The following is a 25985-nucleotide window of genomic DNA, read 5'->3' as shown; positions in this document are numbered from 1 at the left end:
AAACATTTACATTCACATATGCTTAACCTGTTTTTCCAGTCAATAGGCCTTCGGGCATTCTGAAGCTAGGAAATGCAATGTATTCACTGCTGGTTTCTTACAGCAATAAACTACAACCTAAACCAACAGCATTCCCTTCAAGGGTACTGTATATCTTTTCACATTCATTGAGCCCCTGTAGTCCACAGCGTGCAAAGAGCAGCCGTATAATGCAATGTTTTATTAAAGGGGCTGTCTCATCAAGACAACCCATCGTCTGATATGCCTTAGAAGCATGACAGCTGAAATCTGACAGGTTTCCATGGTAACATCTCCTACTTTGCTTACTCATTTTGATAAATGAGGCCCTTGACATGTAACAAAAACTAGAAGTCATTTATAAATTTATCAATGGCGAACCATCCTCGGAAATGAGGAAACTGCATTCTTAGCTAAATAAACTAATAAAGGGTCAAAACTGTGGATCGAGCAATACGGTTAGTAAAGTAGGAAAACCATAGAAAAATAATACATTTCCTTATGGCCAAAGCTCTTTTACATCTTTTATATCTGCTTTATAGGCAGAAGTCTGGGGGCCACAAATGCTGGCAAACATACAGTGATCCCTCAACTTACAATGGCCTCAACATACAATAGTTTCAACATACAATGGTCTTTTCTGGACCATTGTAAGTTGAAACCAGACTCAACATACAATGCTACAGACAGTCCAGATCTGTCAATGGCCGGAAGAACCGACAAATCAGAATGGGCATTTCACTGGTAAAACCCCTGTATTACTGAAACGTATGCACTGACTGATGTTTGGTAGCGCCCCCTACAGTACAGGGAGGTATTACATGTTCTGTACACTTTACCTGTACCAGGGTTACCTGCTCCTCTGGACACCAGGTAAGGATGGCTCCATGTTACTTTTTTAGGACACTGTGTGTACTGTACAGGACCCCGAAGAAGGTCCTGTCCTCTACATAGACCAGTGTTTCCCAAGCAGGGTGCCCCCAGCTGTTGAAAAACTACAACTTCCAGCATGCCCGGACAGCCTTTGGCTGTCCGGGCATGCTGGGAGTTGTAGTTTTGCAACAGCTAGAGGCTCCCTGCTTGGGAAACACTGACATAGACAGTGATTTACAGCTCCCAGCAGATCTTTCTTACTTTTATATGTAAGGATTTGCTTTATCTATATTAGTTATCTACTTATTTTTCTTTAATTCTCACTTTTTCCTATTTTTGGATGACATTTTGATGCCTTTAGAACCAATTACCAGGTTTCCATAGAGTTCTGGTCTCAACATACAATGGTTTCAACATGCAATGGTCGTCCTGTAACCGATTAATATTGTAACTTGAGGGACCACTGTATAGGAAAACAGAGATCATTTTTTCCTCCATTTCCCAAATCGCTCTCATTCAAACAAAGCAAATGCAGTTGCTGTCAAAGAAACCTCCAAAACATGTAAACGTAGGTTTTCCTATCGACAATATCAATGCTATTATCTACTTTACAGGGGGGGGGGGGGAATAACTAATAATGAAATTATACGTAAGGTGAAAACAAATACTAAACTATAATCCTACATCTGCACAACTACTAATGTGAATAAACCCCAAGGAATTACAGTGAATAATTTAAGAGATAATGAGCACGAAGGCTGTTACTGAATTTGTAGCAGGGAGCCAGATGTAAAAATCCTGTCACGGCAAGGTATCGGGTTTATACGGGTCTATTCTGGTTAGCAAAGCAAGAAAATACGACATTGTGCATATAAAAGTACACAGGCTAAAGAACACTGCTACACATTGATAACAAGTAGCAGCACTTAAAGGGGTACTCCGGTGAAAACGTTTTTCTTTTAAATCAACTGGTGGCAGAAAGTTAAACATATTTGTAAATTACTTCTATTAAAAAATCTTAATCCTTCCAGTACTTATTAGCTGCTGAATGCTACAGAGGAAATTCCTTTCTTTTTTTTAACACTGATGACATCACGAACACAGTGCTCTCTGCTGACATCTCTGTCCATTTTAGCAACCATGCATAGCAGATGTATGCTAAGGGCAGCATGGTGGCTCAGTGGTTAACACAGCTGCCTTGCAGTGCTGGGGACTTGGGTTCAAATCCCACTAAGGACAACAATAAATAAAGCGTTATTATAATAACGTCAGCAGAGAGAACTGTGCTCGTGATGTCATCAGAGAGCATTCCAAAAAGAAAAAAATTTCCTCTGTAGTATTCAGCAGCTAATAAGTACAGGAAGGATTAAGATTTTTTTTTAATAGAAGTAATTTACAAATACGTTTAACTTTCTGCCACCAGTTGATTTAAAAGAAAAAAAAAAGGTTTTCACCGGAGTATCACTTTAACACCAACTGCATATAAGTGAAAATAATATATGGTTACTGAATGATGTTCATGCATCTGGTCATTTCATGGTAAGCGTCCACAATAGTTACCCAGTATATAAAAAGTAAAACAATAACCCTTCATTAATGGGTCACATATTGCTCAGGAAATTCTAACAGAAAACACACAACTTCTGATGTCCTAGGCTGCGTACTGTAATAGAATACATCAGACGCATCACTTCAGTGTACAGCACACCACTACACTTCCACATCTCGCAATACTCCTCATTTACATTCTGTACAGTACATACATTAAAGGGGTACTCCGGTGGAACTGGTGCCAGAAAGTTAAACAGATTTGTAAATTACTTCTATAAAAAAAAAAAAAAAAAATCGTAATCCTTCCAGTACTTATTAGCTGCTGAATATTACAGAGGAAATTCTTTTCTTTTTGGAACACAGTGCTCTCTGCTGACATCTCTGTCCATTTTAAAAATTGTCCAGAGTGGGAGAAAATACCCATAGAAAACAGATGCTGCTCTGGACGGTTACTAAAATGGACAGAGATGTCAGCAGAGAGCACGGTGGTCATAATGTCAGCAGAGAGCTCTGTGTTCCAAAAAGAAAATAATTTCCTCTGTAGTATTCAACAGCTAATGAGTACTGGAAGGATTAACATTTTCTAATAGAAGTAATTTACAAATCTGCTTAACTTTCTGGCACCAGTTGATAAAAAAAAAAAAAAAAAAAATTAAAAAAAAAAAGTTTTCCACCGGAGTACCCCATTAAGCCATTGTTAAAAAATAAAAATTATATATATTTAAAAAAAGGAAAAATCGCACAGTAAATTCTACCCTTGAAAATGGTTTTCTGTGACCGAATTCTATGAAGGTTGGTGAGAGCTGATTGTTATTTTAATATAAGCACAAAGCTAACCCAGTGTCTATGAGCAGATCAAACAGAAGCTTCATGTGCTTAGATACGGTTCAATAGAGATAATAAAGTCACTATGTAAATCTACCCATCAAGCTTTCCATTCTACCCTGCAAAATACACAGAGTGTAGGCAGCCGCAGCCTGTCCATATCCTGCTGGACAAAAGAAATGGCTCAGATTTAGCATTAGCACTTGGAGACTTCCACGTGTGCTAGAAAAGAGAAGTAGAGGATGGCCGGTTATTTTAAATTGATGCTCCGGTTTAAAAAGATGGTTGTGTTCTTCCAAAAACAGCACCACTAACGTCGACAGGTTATGTGGGGTATTGCAGTTAACCCCTATTCACTTCAATGAAGTTGAGCCACATGCAGTACAACACACAACTGGTGGACAGGTGGGAAGCAGTCTTTGGAAGAAAGCAGCAATGTTTTTCTGGTCCAGGAGAACCCCTTTAGGATATCAGACTGCAAAACCCGACAGTTTCAGGAGTAACAATATACATACCATATGGCAAATGAGGAAGGAGACTTTGGGATGCTGGATTTGAATAGGGATGATGAATTGTTCCTGTGGGATATAAGAGACTGCCAGTGTGGACAAGGCTTATTCCCTACTAAAAACACAGACCTACACAACCGATCAGGCATAGCTCTGCGAAGCGGGCACATTTACTATATACCACGATCCAGCAAATAAAGCTAATGTAGGGAACACAGACACTGCATATGACTGGTGGTCATAGGAATTAACGTATCGCATATTAAAATGCGACATGCTCTTATGGACCACTCTTTAATTATATTGGGAGGGAGGGGATTCTGAAGCTGCAAGACTCCACATTAGAAGGCGGCAAGCAAAGCGATAAACACCATACAGCTGGCACAATTACCCTCAATTATGACATTAAGAGAAAGGAAGTCCTCCATAGTAGATTGAGAAATGGAATGCTGAGGGTACGTTCACACTCACGGATTTTCGCAGCGTATTTAGCTGCGGATCTGCTGGTGAAGGCCCCGCTCTATGCTGGCTTTACATGTGCATGCTTGTAGTGGCAATACGCCGCTACCAGCAGACAGTGCAGTGATGTGCGCGGCGTACTCGCACATCGCGGCCGCTCTCCCTGCTCTGAGCTGGGCAGAGAGCTCCCGCGATGTGCGAGTATACTGCGACTCCCGCATCGCATTGTGCCTGCTGGTAGCGGCGTATTGCCACTACGAGCAGGCACATGTAAAGCCAGCATAGAGCGGGCCTTCACAAGTGGATCTGCAGCGTAAAATCCGCTGAAAATCCGCGCGTGTGAACGTACCATGAAAAACATTTCTAAACATCCTTTTAAACCAGACTGGGTAGAAAACATACCTTGACTGGTCAACCTGACTAAAAAACCATAACAGTCTGGTTTTGCCAATAGCAAGCAATTACAGCTCAGCTTTCATATGTTAAATGGGAATCTGACAGCAGGATCACCTGCAGTAACCTAAATGTACAGGTAGAAAGTGTGGTCATCCTCTTTAAAGATCTTTTTACCTGGTACCACTACGTTAAGCCATTCTTGAGATATCTCCTCGTTGCTAATCTACTCATTTTCAGTTCTGCGCAAAGGAGGCGGGCTCGTGTGCTTTCAGCAAGCTGTTTCCGGTCCCCTGGGTCCCTCTCTCCTCCCCAGTTTGGCTGACACGTAAGATCTTATGCATATTGATGATGGAGGCGAGAGAGTGACCCAGGGGAGGGGAAAAGATTACAGCATAGGAGTAAATGAGGATATCTCAAGAATGGCTGAAGATATTGGAACTAGGTGAAGAGCATTCACACGTACAGTATCCATATTTGATGCTGCAGATGTCAATCTAAACTAAATGACTAAACACAACTTCAAATCTGCAGCACCAAATATGTGCAGAATACTGAACGTGTTAATAGACTCTTGAGGGGATCAACTGCCCTATATCCCTGTATATTCAGGGTAGTCTGGGTGATCCTGCTATCAGTTTCCCTGGTGAAAGAAAAAAAAACGAGCTGTGATTGGTTGTTATGGGCAAAGCCTCTAAAGGTGCCCTGAGGTATCTGGCTTAGGCTGCATTCACACCAAGATTCTTTCATACGGTGATCGGATCCGGCTGGGATATGTGAAAACCGGACGCTCTCGTATGCCAGCCGGAATCAGCCCGCATCTCATTCATTTGAATGAGCCGACCGGAGTCAGATTTGACTCCGGTCAGCTCATTTTTGCCCTGTATCTGGTTTTGTGACTGGACTAAAAACTGTAGTATACCACGGTTCTGAGTCCGGTCACAAAACCAGATACGGGGCAAAAATAAGCTGACCGGAGTCACATTCATCTCAAATTAATGAGATGCGGGCAGAGTTCGGCTGGGAAAGGGGAGTGTCCGGTTTTCACATCTCCCAGCCGGATCCGGTCACTGTATGAAAGAATTGCACCCTTAATTTATTAAGTCCTGTAGTTGGCGAGGTGCGGTCTCCGTTTACCAGCACATCCCATAGATGATAGATGACGTTGAGATCTGAGAAACTTGAAAAGTAAACACCTTGAATTCTTTGTTCCGTTCCTCAAACCATTCACGCTAAATCTTTGCAGTTCAGCAAGCACGAGTCAGCATGGGCATTCTGACCGGGCTACAGCTAGGCAGCCCTATACCAAGCAGACTGATGTGTGTTGTAACATTTCTACCACAGATAGCATCAAAGGAGATAGATCCTGCAAGAAAACTCCAAAAGATAGGACATAAAAGTTTTAGATCGGGGATGGGGGGGGGGGGGCCCAACCGATGGGACCCCTCGCGATCTCCTGCATGGGGCCCCGACTCTTCGTGGGTAGAGGGCATGGCGACAGATACAAACAGATAAGACAAAATGACTTTACAAAACAATACATTACTTAATGTTCCTTTTTTTTCCTATAAAAGAGAACTGAAAAGCAGAGAACAGATACTCAATACAAAATGACTTTAGAAAACAATACACTGAAAACCAGAGACCTTTCTCAAGAAGGGATTGGTAAAGTTTTGGTACTATATCCTGTAACTAAAGCATAAGGCTGAAGAACAGGAAAAACTGCTTGTGAAGATCAACAAACAGCCACATAAGAAAACATCAGCAATAAACTGTATGTAGATGTAAAGAAAGATCCCTCTAAGAGTGTCAAGGCAAGAATTCATGGTCAATGAACTTGAAAGCATGTTGAAACCTCAGACAGAAAATTATGTACGTGCCATGCTTAATGAAAATGACAGGGTAGATGAAATGACAACATACCATATTTATGGAGGTGTCACAAAAATAGACTGCAACCTCAATACAGAACATGTGGGTGTAGAATGAAAGCCAGATCAATCAGCTGGGTTACTTATAGATATACGCACTATAATAGATCATGTGATGAGCATAGATTTCATACAATTCTCTAATATACAGCTTGTTTCATCTTTCCGTGCTATGGGCACAAACACCTATGCTGTATATGGCCTTATGTGTAGAAAGAGATACTACAAGCCATTCTAAACCATAAAAAGGATTCATTATACATAGTCCATCCAATAAGAACACTAAATGCCATCTGCATTATTTATACTTTCAACTATCCTATTACCCATGTTACCCAGTGTATCTCCATTACAGTAGTACCGGGGCAAGTAGCAGTGTTATGTGCAAATGTCAAAATATAATATCTAGGGCTGAAATAACTAAATCAATAATGGATTAAGAAAATCATTATAATTGCGGGTGGGCAGACCCACTATGTTGACAGAGGGAAGACCCCATGACATTTGTGTTTGCTATGGGACCACTAAGAGGTATGTATGTAGAGGGCTCAGGAACTCAGCCCGCCCCATAGCAGCAGTCTGCAGCGGGTAGGTCGCCACTAACAGCCCTCACAGGGTGATCTGCTTTCTGTTGATGGAGACATCTAAACGGGTGTTACAAGATTTATTGGTAAAGCAGATTTATAGATCTCATCCACAACACAATCTTAGGCAGCAGATCTGTTGTCACAGTCCAAGGTCTTTGCTAGGCCTATGGTGCTGCATGGACTTGGCTACTGAGTATAAATCTTATGGAATTATTGCTCTTACAAGTCTCCTAGGATAGGGGTAATAAAAGAAAAAAAATTTATATAATAAAAAAATAAAACCCTTCAAACATCACATTGTGTGAATAAAGACACCTACTTTTTCACCATATTGGAGTTGCCGCTGCCTATTTGTTTTGGAATATTATTAAGGTGCAGAACATATAAAATAACATCACTTCTCCCGCACGCTGAATGGCATGAACAAACAAACAGAAAAAAAAAAAGAACACAGAATAAAAGACTATAAAAAAGTTCACTCTATGCCAAATTAGTATAGATAAAAGCTGTAGATCATGTTGGATTGTTTTAATTCGAAATCGAAAACATAAATAAGCCAACTAGTAGATAATGAAAATAATCATTAGTTGCAGTCCTAACATTATTTATTTACTGTGATTAAAATATAAGGACCCAGACTGCTAACTTGTTCAGTATATTCATACACCACGTACGTGTCCTGATAACAACCAAGTTATAGATGCTCTAACACGGCTATATACCTTTGTTATCATTTTATCCATCTATCAGTTATCTGCCCATGTCTGCAGCTCAGAGAATGAGATCTTTAACTCCCTTGGAAAGTAAAGAAAAACATATTGCAAACGGCCATCAGACTGTGCAGAGGGGAAAAAAAAATGCCCAGTTACCCATGGCAACCAATCAGATTTCTTCTTTCATTTTTAACAAGGCCTCTGCAAAATGAAAGAAGCAATTTGATTGGTTGCTATGGGCAACTGGACAACATTTCCTCTGCACTGGTATTGATATATCTCCCCATAAGTGTGTGATACTCCTAGATAAGGACCAATTCATAACACTTTTAAAGTATCCGTCAGCTCAAAATATTGCACACCATGTAACGTATGGCTCCGGGGGGTATGGACATGGTGAATTCCAGCAGGTTCAATCCTGCTTGCGGGAGATTTATCAAAACCTGTGCAGAGGAAATGTTGTCCAGTTGCCCATAGCAACCAATCGGATCGCTTCTTTCATTTTTCACAGGCCTTTTAAAAAAAAAAAAAAAAAAAAAGCAATCTTATTGGTTGCTATGGGCAACTCAGCAACGTTTCCTCTGGAAAGGATTTGATAAAACTCCCCCCATTGTTCCCAAACAGTCAGGATGACCCATACACATTAGGCTGCATTCACACCACGTTTTTGTAATACAGTTCCCGTAACCGGTTATTGATGAATAACGGATTCCTCAAAACCATACTAAACTGGATCAAAACATGTGTACAAATTTTAACCCGTATACAGTTTAAAAAATGATGTCCGATTGCATCAGTTTAAAAAAAATAAAAAGGCTTAAACTTTTCATTCCATTCGGGGAGTGCCTTAATGCCCATGTGCAGATGGAACCATACGCACATACGGTTCTCATTGACTCCCATGTTAAAGAAACCATGTCCAATTTAATACGGTTTTTCACCTGGACAAACAACTGTGGTAGGGTTTGGGAAAAAAAAACAGACAAAACCGTACAAGAAGCAAAAAGTACACAACCCGATGCACTGCTTGGCATACGGTTTTTAATGGAGAGTCAATGCATGCGGTTTTCAATACAGTTCCGTACGGTTTTCATATTGAAAACGTACATGGGAACTGTATTGCAAAAACGTGGTGGGAACGCAGCCTTAGACTGAACAATACATGTGGAATAAAGCCTTATACATAGCTATATGAAACTTTATGAGGAGATTCAGAAATGGTTTATGGGGGTGCGGCAATACTATAATTTTGGCTGGAGGCGGTTTCCCGACCGCAGGCAAAAACGTGGCGGTTTCCCGAAACGTATGCGGTTTCCCGACCGCAGGCAAAAACGTGGTCGACCACGTTTTTGCCTGCGGTCGGGAAACCGCATACGGCCGAAAACGAAGCCAACCGGAGGCTGCGGTTCACTCCGGTTGGCTCATAGACTTGCATTAAATACGGTTCCCGAATACGGCTGAGTGCGGGCGCCGCGATTAAGCCCCGCCCCCCTCCTCCAAACCGTATATGGGAACCGTATTTAAGAAAACGTGGTGTGAACCCAGCCTAAGTCAAAATTAAAATTGGTGACACCCAGGCCCAACCAGTTTTCTGACAGTTTTAATCATTAAGATTCTGGTCATGAAAGGGGCATATACAGTTATGCTCAAAAGTTTGCAAATCCTTGGAGAAATGGTAATATAACCTACATATGAATAGAAATCCCATTGGAAATAAAATAAATTTGTTTTGCCTGATCACTCATGTTTATAAATGGTATAACAGAATGACACAGAAAAAAAATGTGTATTGCCCCCCTTAACAACAATGGCAGCATGCAGTCTATGAGGCCCTGAATTCTTGCAGGTGGCATAGCTGTTCATTCATCTTAGGGTGCATGCACACCACGTTTTTGCAATACAGTTCCGTGTCAGGTTTTTGATGAAAAACTGATTCCCCAAAACCTGACTAAACTGTATCAAAACGTGTGTAGAAATTTCAACCCATAAATTGTTAAAAACAGTTTACGGTTTGAAAAATGATTTCCGGTTGCCTCCATTTTTTAAGAAAAAAAAAAGTTAACTTTTCACTCCATTTTTAATAAAGTTTCACTTGTTTTATTGAAATTCCAAGGGAAAAAAAACTGTGCAAAGTAAAAAAACCGTATGGTGCAAACTGGATGGAACCGTACGCACATACGATTCTGTACAGTTCCCATTGACTCCCATGTTAAAAAAAAAAAAAAAAAAAAAAAAAAAAAAAACATATACGGTTTAATACGGTTTTTCACCCGGACCAAAAAAACCAGACAAAAAAAAACGGTAAAAATGGGTTAAAAAAAAAGAAACAGACAAAATATATAAGACACAAAGCGGACTAAACCGGATGATGTGTTTGACATACAGTTTACAACGATAAGTTAATGCATACAGTTTTCTATAAGGTTTCCGTATGGTTTGTAACTTGAAACTGTATACAGGAACTGTATAGCAAAAACGTTTTTCAAATGTTTTAAAAAATTCAATAAAAATCTCATTTAAAAATGCCTTCAACTGCAACTGTCACCAAGAATACGCTTGTGAAGCTGCACACACACCGTTCATAAGGCTTCTCAAGCATATTTCCAGCATACCGTTATAAATACACAACTTTGGAATCCCTCAGGGGCAGGCCGACAATTGGAGCCCAGGTTCGCACTGCTACAGGGCCACATCACCTCTCTGCGGCTACATCACACAGTTGATTGACACACAGGGCTCGCCTGCCTGCGTCGGCTCAGTGTAACTCTGCTCTGCAGAGAGAGAGGGTGTGGCCCCCAGGCTCCGCCTCTCAGACTGGTAGCTTGACTCCCGGAGGGATTCTAAAGTTGTTGCTTTTTTGTAAGTATTAAACAGCCTAATTTATAAAGGTATGCTGAGAATATGCTTGTGAAGTTCTAGTGCACTGTGTGTGCAGCTTCACATGCATATACTCTGTGACAGTTCAACTTTATGGGCAAGAAAAGTCTTTGGTCTTCTTGCATCATGCTATCTGTACATTGAGAAAATATGCAGACAAACCAATCATACAGGTATATTGGGAGAACGGAAGGAACAGCAGTCGACTGAATGAGTATGGCCAACTATACCTTCAGAACTTTGTTATCTGTTACATACATCCAAAAATAGAGAAAAAGCTGCATTTCCACAGCTGATTTTGTTGCAGATTTGTGGACAAACTTTACAAATTCAACATATTATTTAACAGCATATAACAGCATTATTTATGCTGCAGATGTAAAAACAGTACTAAAGGTCAACTTTAGTTCCCCCCCCCCCCCCCCCCCCCAGCTTGAGGATAAGGTTGTTTTTTTTTAACCTCATTCCCTTAACCACCACTGTATTTTCTGCAGACTCTCCACACAATTGTTGTGGAAATTTGTTGCCGAAATTTCTGCTACTGTCCTATTTATTTAATTAGCAAAAAAAAAAAAACACGTGAGTACCGCAGAAATAACCCTATTTACATGTGTGGAGCCAGTTTTCAGATGCAGAGATTCTTGCAACACATCTGCTGCATGTAAATTAAAGGGGTATTCCGGGTTTATACATCTTATCCCCTATCCAAAGGATAGGGGAGAAGATGTATGATCGCAGGGGTCCCGCCACTGGGGACCCCCACAATCTCAGTGCACCCTCCAGGCACATCACGTGACATCACGCCCCCTCCCATAGACATGCAAGTCTATGACATCACGCCCCCTCAATGCAAGTCTACGGGAGGGGGCGTGACGGCCATCACACCCCCTCCCATAGACTTGCATTATGGGGCGGGCGTGACATGACAAGGGGCAGGGTGGTGACATCACAAAACTCCGGCCCCGTAGTCGTGACCCTTCAGACACAGAGCAAACATCACTGTGCAGCTGCCACGGGTGAGGGTTTGCATGAGAGATTGCGGGGGTCCCCAGCGGCGGGACCCCACGCGATCAGACATCTTATCCCTTATCCTTTGGATAGGGGATAAGATGTCTTAGGGCCGGAGTACCCCTTTAAACAGCATTATTTAACTTAAGTGGACATGAATTAAATGGGCACTGTCTTTTCAACAAGCTTTGCAAGGATCAATAGTACAAGAGTACATAAGACAAAAGTTTGTTTCTCCTGTTTTCCTCTTATTCCCTCACCCAGACTGTCAGACTGTCCACTCAGAAAATAAGCTACATTTTGTCCTGCGCTCACTCAGTGATCAAATTACAAGCAATACAAGTCTATAGAGGGGAAAGGCGGGAATGAGAGGGCAAGTGCCTGGGAAGACACCAGACAGAGAGAGAGACCATACAGACAACTCCTAGAGATCTGGCCGCAGGGCTTTATGCACAGTTTACACAGCTGTATACAGAAACACAGACATTTAGGATCGCCGCCTACGCGTGTGCAATGTAAGGAAGACACCATAGACATAAGGCTCCCCTACCAGCTCTGGGGGAACTGAATATTTAGATGAAGCCTGTTAAAAAATCTGTTAAAAAATACCATATACAAGTTACATAATGGTCATAAATCGTGCTACTTCTCATGTGCACACACAGTGCAGCTTATTCTGAAAAGCCCCCCAAAAACAACAGGTACATTTTTAAGATATTTTTTAAAGACTTTACAGGACACTTGAGGACTAGAGCTGACAAACAAGCATGCTAGCAGGAACAAATGAGAGGCCTGGATAGAAATGATCTGAATGGATTAGAGACCCTAGAGATGCACCAAAATTTCGTCCGAAAATGCCCCTTTCGGCCAAGGGGATTTCCTGCTGATAATTTCGGTGGGCGAGACCTAGAATAGGGGCGTGGTTTAAACTGCACTCCTGTGTGAGGTGTTTTTTTTGCGCCCCCGTATATCCATGCGTCCGCTCCTCCCCCAGCTCTCCGAACATTTCCGAAGCTAGAGCTCGGGGAGGGCAGCGTAAGGGGAGAGAGAAGGTCCACGCCCCCTCCCTCATCTCCCCTCCCTGAGCTCGGCTGGACGCAGATCTCTACGGCACGCCCCCTCCCTGAGGACATAGATCGCCACGGCAGCTCCCCTCCCTCATCTCTCCTCCCTGAGGACGTAGAGCAGTGCTCCCAATGAGCTATATGTGTAAAGGGGGACATACTGTACGGGCTAAAGGGGGACATACTGTATGGGCTAAATGTCCCCCTTTAGCCCATACAGAATGTCCCCCTTTAGCCCGTACAGTATGTCCCCCTTTACACATAGAGCTCATTGGGAGGACTGCTCTACGTCCTCAGGGAGGAGAGATGAGGGAGGGGACCTGCCGTGGAGATTTACGTCCTCAGCTCGGAGAGATGAGGGAGGGACCTGCCGTGGCGATCTATGTCCTCAGGGAGGGGGCGTGCCGTAGAGATCTGCGTCCAGCCGAGCTCAGGGAGGGGAGATGAGGGAGGGGGCGTGGACCTTCTCTCTCCCCTTGCTCTGCCCTCCCCCAGTTCTAGCTTCGGAAATGTTCGGAGAGCTGGGGGAGGAGCGGACGCATGGATCTACGGGGCGCAAAAAACCACCTCACACCGGCACCTCACACTGATGCTACACAATCCCCCCCTCGTGTGGCACAGACCAAAGCGCCCCCCCCCCCCCCCATGGCGCAAAAAAATAGCCCCTATACAACCCCGTATATTGAAAAATAAGAAAGTTATAGGGGTCAGAAGAGAACATTTTGAGTATTTATTTATTTATAGCTAGAAGTGGGAGATTTATCAAAATGTGCTGAGGAAAAATGGAGAAGCTGCCCATAGCAACCAGATAGGTATGTACTTCTATAGTGTATCCTGGAGTCAATGTATGGTAAATGGCAGTTCTGTGGCTACAAGTACATCAGTAACTAAAAAATTCTGATACTACTACTTTACAAAAACTATATTGAAAAAGGTGGGTGGGGCAATGCATTTTTGGTTTCGGCCACACACAGCCTAAATTTCCTTTCAGTGCATCCCTAAGGCTAGGATTCCACTGGGGGTTTTTCCCCACCAGCAAAAACACCAGGAATAACTGCCAGAAAAACTGCCACAGCTTTTTCCTGCGTTTTGGCATTTTTCCTGGTGTGTGGAAACAGCTAATTTTGTCCCCTGTGGCAGTTTTCTCACTGCCTTCAGGTACCACTCTGTGGGTCGGAAGCTGAGCGCCCGGTCCACAGAGTGTAAGGAGATGAGGAGTGATGTATAGCATCACTGCTTATCTCCACCAGCCGTATAGTATACAGGGGGACATAGTGTACCCGTGTATACTATACAGGAGCCAGGAATCCTTTCACTATACTGACAGGACTCCCTGCTCCTATAGCCCCTTTGGGCGGTATATACTATATACAGCTATTTATAGATGGCTGTAAATAGTGTATACAGAAGAGGAGGTCACTAGCTCCCTGTCCCTGCTGGGTCTGTGTAGCTCCACCCTGTGATGACATCATTAGGGGAAGGAGCTACAGATGGGAGCCAGGCTGTTAAGGGTGTGAGGCTCTGTTCACATTGTCAGTTTTGTATAATGTGAACAGAACCTTCTGGCAGTGCCCATTTTTTTTTTTTTTTTGCGTCTCTTTTTTCTTCTTGTTTCAGATCCGTGTATGCAGAGGATTACGGCGGATTTGTAGGACTATTGCAGAAGAACTGGATTTTTTTTATTTTAATAAAATGGCTAACGAGGATTGTGGGGGAGTGTTTTTTTAAATAAAATAATTTTTCCAATGTGTCGTTTTTTTTAATTTTTTTATTGAATTTTTAGGCTTACTAGTGGAAGCAGTCTTCTTGACGGAATCCATTACTAAGCTGGGGCTTAGCGTAAGCCCCAAAAACACCTAGCGCTAACCCCCAATTGTTACCCCAGTACCCACTGCCACAGGGGTGCTGGGAACAGCCGGTACCATCAGGCCCGGAGCGTAAAAAATGGCACTCCTGGGCCTAGGCAGTAACAGGCTGGTGTTATTTAGGCTGGGGAGGGCCAGTAACAATGATCCTAGCCCACCCTGGTAACGTCATGCTGTTGCTGCTTAGTTGGTATCTGGGTGTGAATAAAAATACAGGGAACCCTATGCGTTTTTGTTTGTTTGTTTTATTTATTTATGAAAAGAAAAAAAACATAGGGTTCCCCGTATTTTTATTCACAGTCAGATACCAACCAATCAGCAACAGCATGATGTTACCAGGGTGGGCTAGGACCATTGTTACTGGCCCTCCCCAGCCTTAATAACACCAGCCTGTTACCGCCTAGACCCAGGAGCGCCAATTTTGACGCTCCGCACCTGTTGGTACCCAGCACCCGCGTGGCGGGGGGTATCGGGGTAATAATTGAGGGTTAGCGCTAGCTGTTTTTGGGGCCAACATTAAGAGTTTGCCATTTTATTAAAAGAAAAAAAATCCAGTTGATCCGCAGTAGTCATCCAAATACGCCATAATCCTCTGCATACACGTATCTGAAATGAGAAGAAAAAAGAAAATAAAAAATGGGTTAGGACATTTTTGGCGCTCTCTACTGGGAAGTGTGCCCATAATGCAAGGTCTTCTTTTTTTAAAAATGGTACCCTACGTAACCTAAGGTATCTCCATCACTTTTTTGGATAGTTAAAGAAAAAAGAATAAAAACCACCTGCAAAAACATAGTAACATAGTTCATAAGGTTGAAAAAAAGACCAGAGTCCATCAAGTTCAACCTATATCCCTAATAAATCCCTACTGAGTTGATCCAGAGGAAGGTAAAAAAAAACTCTCATACAAGGGAGGTAAAAATTCCTTCCTGACTCCAAATATGGCATCAGAATAAATGCCTGGATCAACATTCTGTCCCTATAAATATAGAATCCATAACCTGTAATGTTATTATTCTCCAAAAATGCATCCAGACCCCTTTTAAATTTTACAGAGTTCACCATGACCACCTCCTCCGGGAGAGAATTCCACAGTCTCACTGCTCTTACAGTAAAGAACCCCCGTCTGTGCTGGTGTAGAAACCTTCTTTCCTCTAGACATAGAGGATGCCCCCTTGTTATAGATACAGTCCGGGGTATAAATAGATCATGGGAGAGATCTCTCTACTGCCCCCTGATATATTTATACATAGTTATTAGGTCGCCCCTAAGCCTTCTTTTTTCTAAACTAAATAACCCTAATTCTGATAATCTTTCTGGGTACTGTAGTCCTCCCATTCCCCGTATTACTCTGGTTGCCCGTCTTTGAACCCTCTCCAGCTCCACTATATCTTTCTTGTACACTGGTGCCCAGTACTGTACACAGTATTCTATGTGTGGTCTGACTAGTGATTTGTATAGTGGTAGAATTATTTCCTTGTCGTGGGTATCTATGCCCCTATTGATGCACCCCATGATTTTAATTTCCTTGGCAGCAGCTGCCCGACTCTGGTCACTACAGCTAAATTTACTGTTAAATGGGCACTCTCATTAAAACAAATTTTTGCTATTGCAATCCTTATGGTAAATAAAAAATATTTCTAATATACTTTGTTTAAAAAAAAATTAAATGTTTTATTTGTGCTTAAAAAAAGCTCAAGAGCACACTCCCCCCCCCCCCCCCCCCATCTCATACACAAACTTTGGACCAAAGACCAAACACAGGAAGTGCAGCCTGGAGTGCTGAGGGGGGGGGGTGTCCAACCAACAGCATATGACAGTTAAGTGTGAGGAGCTATGACTGGATGAGGCTGGACAACCCCCCCCCCCCCCTCAGCACTCCAGGCTGCACTTTCTGTGTTTGGACTTCGGCCCAAAGTCTGTGTATAAGATTGGGGGAAATGTGCTCTGGAGCTTTTTAAGCACAAATAAAACAATAAAACATAGAAAACTTCATTTTTTTTTTAACAAATATTTTTTATTAACCATAAGGAGTGCAATAGCAAAAATTTGTTTTAATGAGTTACCCTTTAAGTTATTAAGGATCCTAAGTCCTTTTCCACATCAGTCGTCTCAAGTGTGCTCCCATTTAATACATAATCCCAGCCTGGATTTTTCTTCCTCATGTACATTACCTTACATTTATCAGTGTTGAACCTCATCTGCCACTTCTCAGCCCAAACCTCCAAACTATCCAGATCCATTTTAACAGTGCACTGTCCTCTATTGTGTTTTCCGCTTTACAGAGTTTAGTATCATCTGCAAAGATTGCTACTTTACTATTCAACCTCTCTACAAGGTCATTAATGAATATATTAAATAGAACAGGACTCAAGACTGACCCGTGGTACCCCACTAGTAACAGTCACCCAATCAGAATAAGTACCATTAATAACCACCCTCAGTTTCCTATCACTGAGCCAGTTACTTACCCACTTGCACACATTTTCCCCCAGCCCCATCCTTCTCATTTTATGTACCAACCTTTATTGTGGCACCGTATCAAATGCTTTGGAAAAATCCAGATGTACAACATCCAGCGATTGCCCCTGGTCCAGTCTGGAGCTCACCTACTCATAAAAGCTGATGAGGTTATGCCAAAGTTAAAACCCACATGGCGTGGCTTCTATGGGAGGGAAAAAGACAAGACCTTCTGGGGAAAAAAAAATACGCCATACTCTGAATTTTTTTTAAAACAGCCTCTGAGCCCAAAAGAGCTGGAAAACACTGAAAGGATTTTTAAAAATGCCAAGTGGATCTGGCATTTTGCAGTTCACTACTGACTTGCAACAAACATCTGGCCGCGGTCTTTTTTTACTGAAAAAAAACTGTGTGGCAAAATGTGCATTTTTATCTGCGTTTTTTTGCATGAAAAACTTCTGGTTAAATCACATAGCCTATTAGAAACTAATGTATATGCCCCGTCCATACAAAGCACCACATACAACTTCAGATTCTACTGGAAGGCATTGTTAATACCACTTACCGTATATACTAGAGTATAAGCCGAGACCCCTAATTTCAACCCAAAATCCCAGGAAAAGTTATTGACTCGAGTATAAGCCTAGGGTGGGAAATACCTCATCCCCCCCTGTCATCATCCAGACCCGTCATTAACATCCTCATCATCCCCTTGTCATCATCCCACACATCCCCCCTTCATCATCCCCTTGTCATCATCCCACACATCCCCTTATCATCCCACACATCCCCCCTTCATCATCCCCTTGTCATCATCCCACACCCCCCCCCCCTTCATCATCCCCACCCCCCTTCATCATCCCCACACCCCCCCCCCCCCCCCTTCATCATCCTCTTCTCATCATTCGCCCTCAGTGGTCTTCAACCTGCGGACCTCCAGAGGTTTCAAAACTACAACTCCCAGCAAGCCCGGGCAGCCATCGGCTGTCCGGGCTTGCTGGGAGTTGTAGTTTTGAAACCTCCGGAGGTCCGCAGGTTGAAGACCACTGCGGCCTTCAACATCATCCAGCCCCCTCTCACCCCCCTTTAGTTCTGAGTACTCACCTCCGCTCGGCGCTGGTCCGGTCCTGCAGGGCTGTCCGGTAAGGAGGTGGTCCGGTGAGGAGGTGGTCCGGGCTGCTATCTTCACCGGGGGCGCCTCTTCTCCGCGCTTCCGGCCCGGAATAGAGCCGTTGCCTTGACAATGACGCATCTGCGTCGTTGTCAAGGCAACGTGACTATTCTGAGGCCGGGCCCGAAGCGCTTAGAAGAGGCGCCCCCGGTGAAGATAGCAGCCCGGACCACCTCCTCACCGGACCACCTCCTTACCGGACAGCCCTGCAGGACCGGACCAGCGCCGAGCGGAGGTGAGTACTCAGAACTAAAGGGGGTGAGAGGGGGCTGGATGATGTTGAAGGCCGCAGTGGTCTTCAACCTGCGGACCTCCGGAGGTTTCAAAACTACAACTCCCAGCAAGCCCGGACAGCCGATGGCTGCCCTGGCTTGCTGGGAGTTGTAGTTTTGAAACCTCTGGAAGTCCGCAGGTTGAAGACCACTGCGGGTGGGGGAGTTCACTCGAGTATAAGCCGAGGGGGGTGTTTTCAGCACGAAAAATCGTGCTGAAAAACTCGGCTTATACTCGAGTATATACGGTATCCAGTCACAACCACTGAATATTTAGAGTCATTTCCACACAGTCACTATTGCAGGGGAGCAACCAGGATAATCCACAAGGAAGCAGTAAAATTACCAAACAGACTTCTAGCAAATTCTATATTTATTTATTTTTTCTTTTAGCTGCCCTCAGCACTGAGCCCACATCTTTTCTTGAGCAAACACTGCTTCTGGTTAAATCACATGGACATTTATTAATAGATATTATAGTCTACATCTACCTTTAGATTTAACATGTTTTAAAGGGAGCCCACCATCAGTTTCATGCTTCTCAAACCACAGGCAGCATAAAGATCTCTTATTTCACCAAAGTAGGATTCATTTGGAAATGCTCTAACAGTTCAGAGGAATCATACACCTCCCATAAACGGGATTTCAAGTAACTGGGGTTGTCCCCGATGACTTTTCCACGCCCCCCTGACCTTGACTGTTTAAGCGATCAATTGAGGCCAAGCAGAAAGAAGCCGCCTCAGTCATATAACTATGGTCAGTAATATAAACTATAATTTCAAGACCAACATAGAAGCAATCAGGGGGCACTCACCACTGTAAAAATCATAAGGTCACAAGTAAGCGCAGGTGCATGAAACAGTCTGTTGACCAGCTTTGCATTGCATCCGTGATCCAACTATGTATTCAATAAAAGTCTTTGATTCTACAGTGGTGGCGCCATCTTATATTGGACATTGTATTTACTGAATTTCTACCTGGATTGAGCAAGCATCGGAATCAGCTGTCACCTTCAGGATTTAAACATTTCTACATGTCTTAGTATAACTCTAATTCTTTTGAACATTTCAGAGTTAATCCCATTGTTGAAATAGGGGAGAATGTCCCTGTTTTATGCTGACTGTGTTCCAGGAAGAATGATGGCAGGTTCCCTTTAAGAGACAGATGAAAGAGAAGGAAACAATCAGGAGAAGAATTGTTCACATAAAGAGAAGAAATGCCGGGTAGATTCCTTGAGCGTCTTGTGAAAGTGCACAAAGTATTCGAGAGCAGGAAGTTTGCTGCTAGAGCTTACAATAGCATCTGGCATGGGCACTTGGCAAGAGGAAGGAGGGTAGTGTAATCGGCTCTTCACTCCCTGTGGGTGCCAAGTAAGTAGTGATGCTTCTTCATAGGAAAGCTTTATCATACTGCTCTGCTTCTACTGCACACAGTACAATTCTGTAGTATCATGGATTCTATAAAAATTGTTTTGATCTAATCTTTATATAATTGGTCAATAGATATGCTATTAACTACATGCCTTTCCCTTCCCTGAGCACTCCTAGATGCAGAACAAGCTGGTAGTGCCTCGTGCAAGCGGAGTTGAAAATACTGTCCCGGGCTCCCGGCGCCGGCTCCAGTGTTCGGAACAGTTTGTTCCAAACGCTGAGCAGCAGAGTACCCCTTCAAGGTCAATGCATTATTTTAGTTTTTGCTTTTCAATAAAGGCTTCTGAAATTCTATTTTTACATTTGTATTATGGGCTATTGAGTGCAGAATGATGGGAAAACTATATACGGTATTATTAAAGCCCAAGACCGCACTATAACTAAATGTGAATAAAGTGAAAGCAAACTGTTCGAATGCCCTGTAAAATGTTCCAAATAATTTTTAAAGACCATGTAATCTCACTCCAGACATTTACATGAAATATCTGGTTTTGAAACTTCTTCCCATTGTCTTGCTATTAGGAATTTTCCTAGGACATATTTTCCCATGATAGAAAAATAATAATAATACTTAACTGTAAACATATAAAAGTCATTGGACTATCTAACATAATATTTGCAGATGTGAAATTCTGATGCTAAAAATAGTATTTTAGGATCATTTATTTATTTAAGAAAATAAATAAATCTAAAAGAGGAATTTCCTGTTTGCTCCTAGCGAAGATTAAAGTCAGGCAAGTGAGAATGTCACACGGAATCAATATTTCCGGCAAGGCAATGCTCCTTAGATTGCTACTCCCTCCATGCCCTGTGAGAGCCAGTAAGGAAATTAGAGGGAATTAACAGATCCGTGAAGTAAAATCATTCCACAGTTTCATCCAGGATCACATGGCTTCAAGTTCTAAGAGGAAATAAATATTTTTATATTTTTCTTTTTCTGCAACCCAACACATGTCACAGCTTCCAAGAAAAGATGCCTAACACATAATACAGCCATCATTACAACCCTTACGGGGTTACCAAGCATCATTGTAGAGTCCTGAGAGGCAAACATGCCAAGGTAATCAATGGTACATGCTCTGCTCCATATTGGATTATAGGTGGCAACATAAACCTCAGCAATGCCGTTTAATGCTTAGCTTTGAAAAGGATCACAAATATGAACAAGCTGCCCTATGTAAGGCTGGGTTCACCACGTTTTGTTAAATACGGTTCCCGCATACGGCTGGGAGGAGGGAGGGGGCGGGGCTTAATTGCGGCACCCGCACTTAGCCGTATAGGGGAACCGTATTTAATGCATGTCTATGAGCCGACCGGAGTGAACCGCAGCCTCCGGTCGGCTTCGTTTTCGGCCGTATGCAGTGACCCAGCCTAAGGAAACTTTTGTGAAGTTAAAGGAAAACTGGGGAGATCTATCAAAACTTGTGCAGAGCAAAAGTGGAGCAGTTGCCCATAGCAACTAATCAGATTGCTTCAATTATTTTTAATAAAAAGCAAAAGGCCTCTGAAAAATAAGAAATTTGATCTTATTAGTTGCTATGGGCAACTGCTCCACTTTTCCTCTGCACAGGTTTTGATAAATCTCCCCCAATGTTATCTTTTAAAGTCTATGGTAAAACAGCTGTCAGTGCGCACACTTTCTTATAATTAAAGAACAAAAGACAAAAAAAAAAAAAAAATTCCTAACGGAAAGACACTGCAAAAATATGAAATAATTGGCATCAATTTCTATAGCTTTTTTTACACCTTAAAAAGGTGTCAGCTTTCTCCCCTGCACTAACCAGTGGTACTGGCTGGTAGTGCGGGGGACGCTGATCAGTTTGGTCCTTACCGTGCCCGGATCTGCCGCGCCGTTCGGGCATAATCTTCTACTTTCGGAATATGCCAATAAGGTGCTAACTAGCACTGTCCGGGCTAACTGGTGCTCTGACGTCAGTGCCGCTGGCCGCAGCGACGCCCAGCTCATCAATATTTCTCCCCTCCCTCCGCCTCTCCCTCTTCTCCCTGCTCTGTAATGAAGAGAGAGGGGAGGAATATTGATGAGCTGGGTGGCGCTGTGGCCAGCAGCACTGACGTCAGAGTGCCAGTTAGCCCGTCCGGTGCAAGTTAGCACCTCATTTGCATATTCCAAAAATAGAAGATTACGAACGGCACGGCGGATCCAGGCATGGTAAGGACCAAACTGATCAGTGTTCCCCGCACTACCAGCCAGTACTGCTGGTTAGTGCGAGGGGGAGAAAGCTGACAGTTATATTTCACTCAATTTTAAAGCCATATTTTTGTAAAAAAAATACCGCTATGTGAACATAGATTAACTCTTAGTAGTTGATGCGGTGGTATCTGGCACCAAGATGGTAGCTGCAGAACTGCTAGGTCCTGTAAGATGTAGGGTGGGGTCTTCATGGATCAGACTTGCTTTTCCAAGTCCTCTTAGAGATGCTTGGTAAAATTGAGGAATCTGAGACATTTAGGCTAGGTTCACACTACGGAATTTCCGCCTGCAGGCAGAAATTCCACTTACTAAAATGTATAGTATATGGAACGGGTTTCCGTTAACAAATTCACACTTCAGAATTTGTGAAGCAAAATTTGAGAACGGAAAATGTGCTTTAAAATTTCCGCCTGAAGAATGGCGTTGCTCATTCTTCAGGTGGAAATACTCGCGGAACACATTGCAGTCTATTGGAGACTGCAGTGTCCGTGTGGCCGCACTCAGCATCTCCGCAGTGTGAACCGAGTCTTAGAGGCCAAGTCAACACACTGAACTCTGAACTGAAAACTGACATGTTTCTCAAACTATACCTTAAAGTTTTTTTGCAGTGTGGACTACTTTCTATTCAGCAAACGGGTGTCATCATCTCTTTCCTAGTTAAAATGTGTTGTCCGGCATAAAAGTTTTTTACACATCAGTCCCAGGCTGCCAGCATATAAAACAAATAAATGAGCTCCCTCAATGTTCCGGTATCGCTGCTCCAGTCCTCCAGACGAGAGGCTGAGCTGTAGCGAGACGTATTGCGCCACGGCACCAAGTGGACCAGTCCAGGGTCTTAACACATCACACTGTGGCTCACACTATCACTGACCAAGGCAGAACATTCCTGCCAGTGGTGATCAGCTGAGCTGAAGTGTAATGTGTGGACCACCAGCAACCAGGAAGAAGACCGGGAGAAGCTTTACCAAGACACTGAGGAAGTGGTGGCAAGTAAGTCCAGGTTTTTGTTTTATATTCCGGCAGACTGGGGATGATGTTTAAAGAAAAGTTCTACACCGGAGTACCCCTTTAGCACCTGGCAATCCCCATGGTTAAAGAAAATGTAATTAATCAGACCAGGCTTTTTTTCCATAGCTCCATGGTCCAGTTGCAATGCTCAGATGCCCACTGCAGATGCTTTCAGCAGTGGAAAGAGGTCAACATAGGCACTCTGACCAGTCTAGAGGTGTTTTAAAAAATTTAAGAAGCGATCTGATTGGTTGCTATGGGGAACTCAGCAACTTTTCCTCTGGGCAGGTCTTGATAAATCTCCCCTTAGATTTCCAGTACCATACTGGCTATTAGGAATATGGGCCTGGAGCTGCCCTTACATAGATCATATTAAAGGGGTATTCCGGGCAAAAACATTTTATCCCTTAAGGATAGGGGATAAGATGTCTGATCGCGGGGGGCCTGCTGCTGGGGCCACCCTGTGATCTCCCTGCAGCACCCGCATTCTATGCGGGTGCTGAATCTCCAGTTTCGGATACCTCCGGGTTTCCGGGAACTGGGGACGTGACATCACGCCATTCCCCCTCCATTCTTGTCTCTATGGGAGGGGGCATGACGTCACGTCCCCAGTTCCGGAAACCCGGACGTTTCCGAAACTGGCGATTCAGCACCCGCATAGAATGCAGGTGCTGTAGGGAGTTCGCAGGAGGGGGGGGGGGGGGGGGGGGGGAGAAATAAAATGTTTTTGCCTGGAATACCCCTTTAAGCTCACAGATCCACTTTACCGCAATGAACTTGCTAGAATATTTATACGAAAGAACTATATAAAATGCAGAGGAGTATGCCATAACCCAAGAATCTTATGTCACCTGAGAAGACTAGTATGGTCACCACATAGCAGAAACATAACAGGCCAAAGCACATATGTGATAATCCAGGACATATCAGGCCAACAGGAATTTATTGTAAATTATATAATTTTTACACACTATAACACACGTATGCACAGTTACCAAAAATAGTAATTTGCTCCATATTGATGTATAGGGTAAGGTTTCCATGGCAACCAGATGCCGTGAACGTCCCGCAGTTTGTGAACTGGCATTTCATGGAGTCTGTATCTAGAAGATTCAGTCTGGTTTCTTCTCTAAGAATAGAGATTGTGATGCATATACCAGTAAATGCTGCAGAACGCAGAGGCATGTATATGTATGACTTGGGAGATTATCATATGTACATGTGAAGAATACAAGATTTTCATCACAACAGGAACATGAAGGAGACTTGTATGGATCGGTCTATAGCAGTGTTCCCCAACCAGGGTGCACCCAGCTGTTGTAAATCTACAACTGCTAGCATGCATGATCAGCCTTTGGCTGTTTGAGCATGTTGGGAGTTGTAGTTTTTGCAACATCTGGAGGGCCACAATTTGGATACTACTGGTTCCATCACACTACCTGGATAGGGTCCCTGGAAACCATCCTGCCAGATATGCATGGCTTCTGTGGCCTCTGTTGTCTTCTCTGACTGCTTGTTATTCTTTGCTGTCCTTCTCTCCCCTTGCCTACATCTCCCAGCAATCATTGCAGCTGTACACACCTCCCAGTTTTTAGCACTGAAGGGAGTATGACTTATCAGGGCAGGGCAGAAACCATGTGGTCTGTCTCTCTCAGGATGGTGGGAGCTGCTTTCAGAGAGTGATTTGGACAGAGACAGAGTGGATGGCTGGATGATGTCATTCCCTTACTTCATGCATTTGAGTGACAACCAAAGAGGGGAAACTGCTCTGTATAGCCAATGACTGATATTTAGACAAGAAAATAGGTTGATGAGAGGGAAAGGATGGGCTACGGGATTAGTTCCCCGGAGTAACCCTTTAATAATTGCACGCTCTAGATTCTCTCCTGGGGTTCTTCCCCATAGGCTTCTTTAAAAAGATACATAAAACACCAACACAAGATATTACAAGATAAAAATACTTGTTTAAGAAAAGAAGCGAGCAGGAATCACGCATGCCGCTTTTGTGGCAATTTTGTTTTAGCTAAATGCAGGAGAAAAGGAAAATTATAGAGGAAGGACTGACAAGTTTCCTTCTTTTTGTTTCCACACCTGGCTTGGACTCGAAAACCTGCATCAAAAATTGCATGTGTAATTGAGGCGCTAGAAAGCAAACAGTAAGAGTCATTGCTAAAACTTGAAAATAGACTGTTTCTGTAGCATGTGCATATCAATCTTAGAAAAGCCATTCAGATATATGGCATCAATTCTGGCAAGACTGGATTCGCACAATGTTGCTCATGGACTTCCTATTACCAAACAAACATACACAAATATTACAAGTGTACGCATCTCGGGCTTATACAAACACAGATTAGAAGTACTTTGCATAATATAACAGTGTAATACATGCAGTTATAGTCTCTGGTTACTCCCAGGGTTATGTAATCTGACTGGTTTATCTCCTCTAGATGCTGTGACCTGACCTGCCACTTATATAATGGCCAGTAGCCTCTGCTGCACTGCCAAGTCAGTTCTTTTGGAAATTACAGCAGGTACACCTTAAAAATGTGCTGACCGTGTCAAAAACTGTCCAGAGCAGGAGAGGTTTTTTAGGAGCACAGTGTCTGACTGGAAAGACTACATGACTTCCCCCAGGGCATACAGCAGCTGATGAGTACTGAAAGGCTTGAGATTTTTAAATAGAGGTACCGTATTTTTCGCCATATAAGACGCACTTTTTCTTCCCCAAAACGGGGGGGGGGGAAATGTTGGTGCGTCTT

General features: G+C 43.1%; 1 protein-coding gene across 6 annotated transcripts in view; it reads right to left on the bottom strand.

Moving 5' to 3' along the window:
* The window catches only part of LPCAT1 (lysophosphatidylcholine acyltransferase 1), a 114332-nt gene that overhangs the window by 72596 nt on the left and 15751 nt on the right, over positions 1–25985 (bottom strand). The window contains exon 1 of one of the 6 annotated variants that reach the window (XM_056520926.1): positions 10472–10603. The exons of 1 other annotated variant lie outside the window; for it this stretch is intronic. In XM_056520926.1, coding sequence (XP_056376901.1) covers positions 10472–10552 — 81 coding nt within the window. In that variant the 5' untranslated portion in view covers positions 10553–10603. Of the gene's footprint in view, positions 1–3782; positions 3821–6551; positions 6618–7868; positions 8018–8221; positions 8239–10471; positions 10604–25985 lie in introns of those variants that run through there. 4 more of the 6 variants (XM_056520931.1, XM_056520928.1, XM_056520927.1 and 1 more) reach the window with 4 other exon arrangements.

Source organism: Hyla sarda, chromosome 5 (assembly GCF_029499605.1).
Source record: "Hyla sarda isolate aHylSar1 chromosome 5, aHylSar1.hap1, whole genome shotgun sequence".
NCBI lineage: Eukaryota > Metazoa > Chordata > Amphibia > Anura > Hylidae > Hyla > Hyla sarda.
Note: the sequence above shows the minus strand (reverse complement) of the source record. Positions and strands in the feature narration are given on the sequence as shown.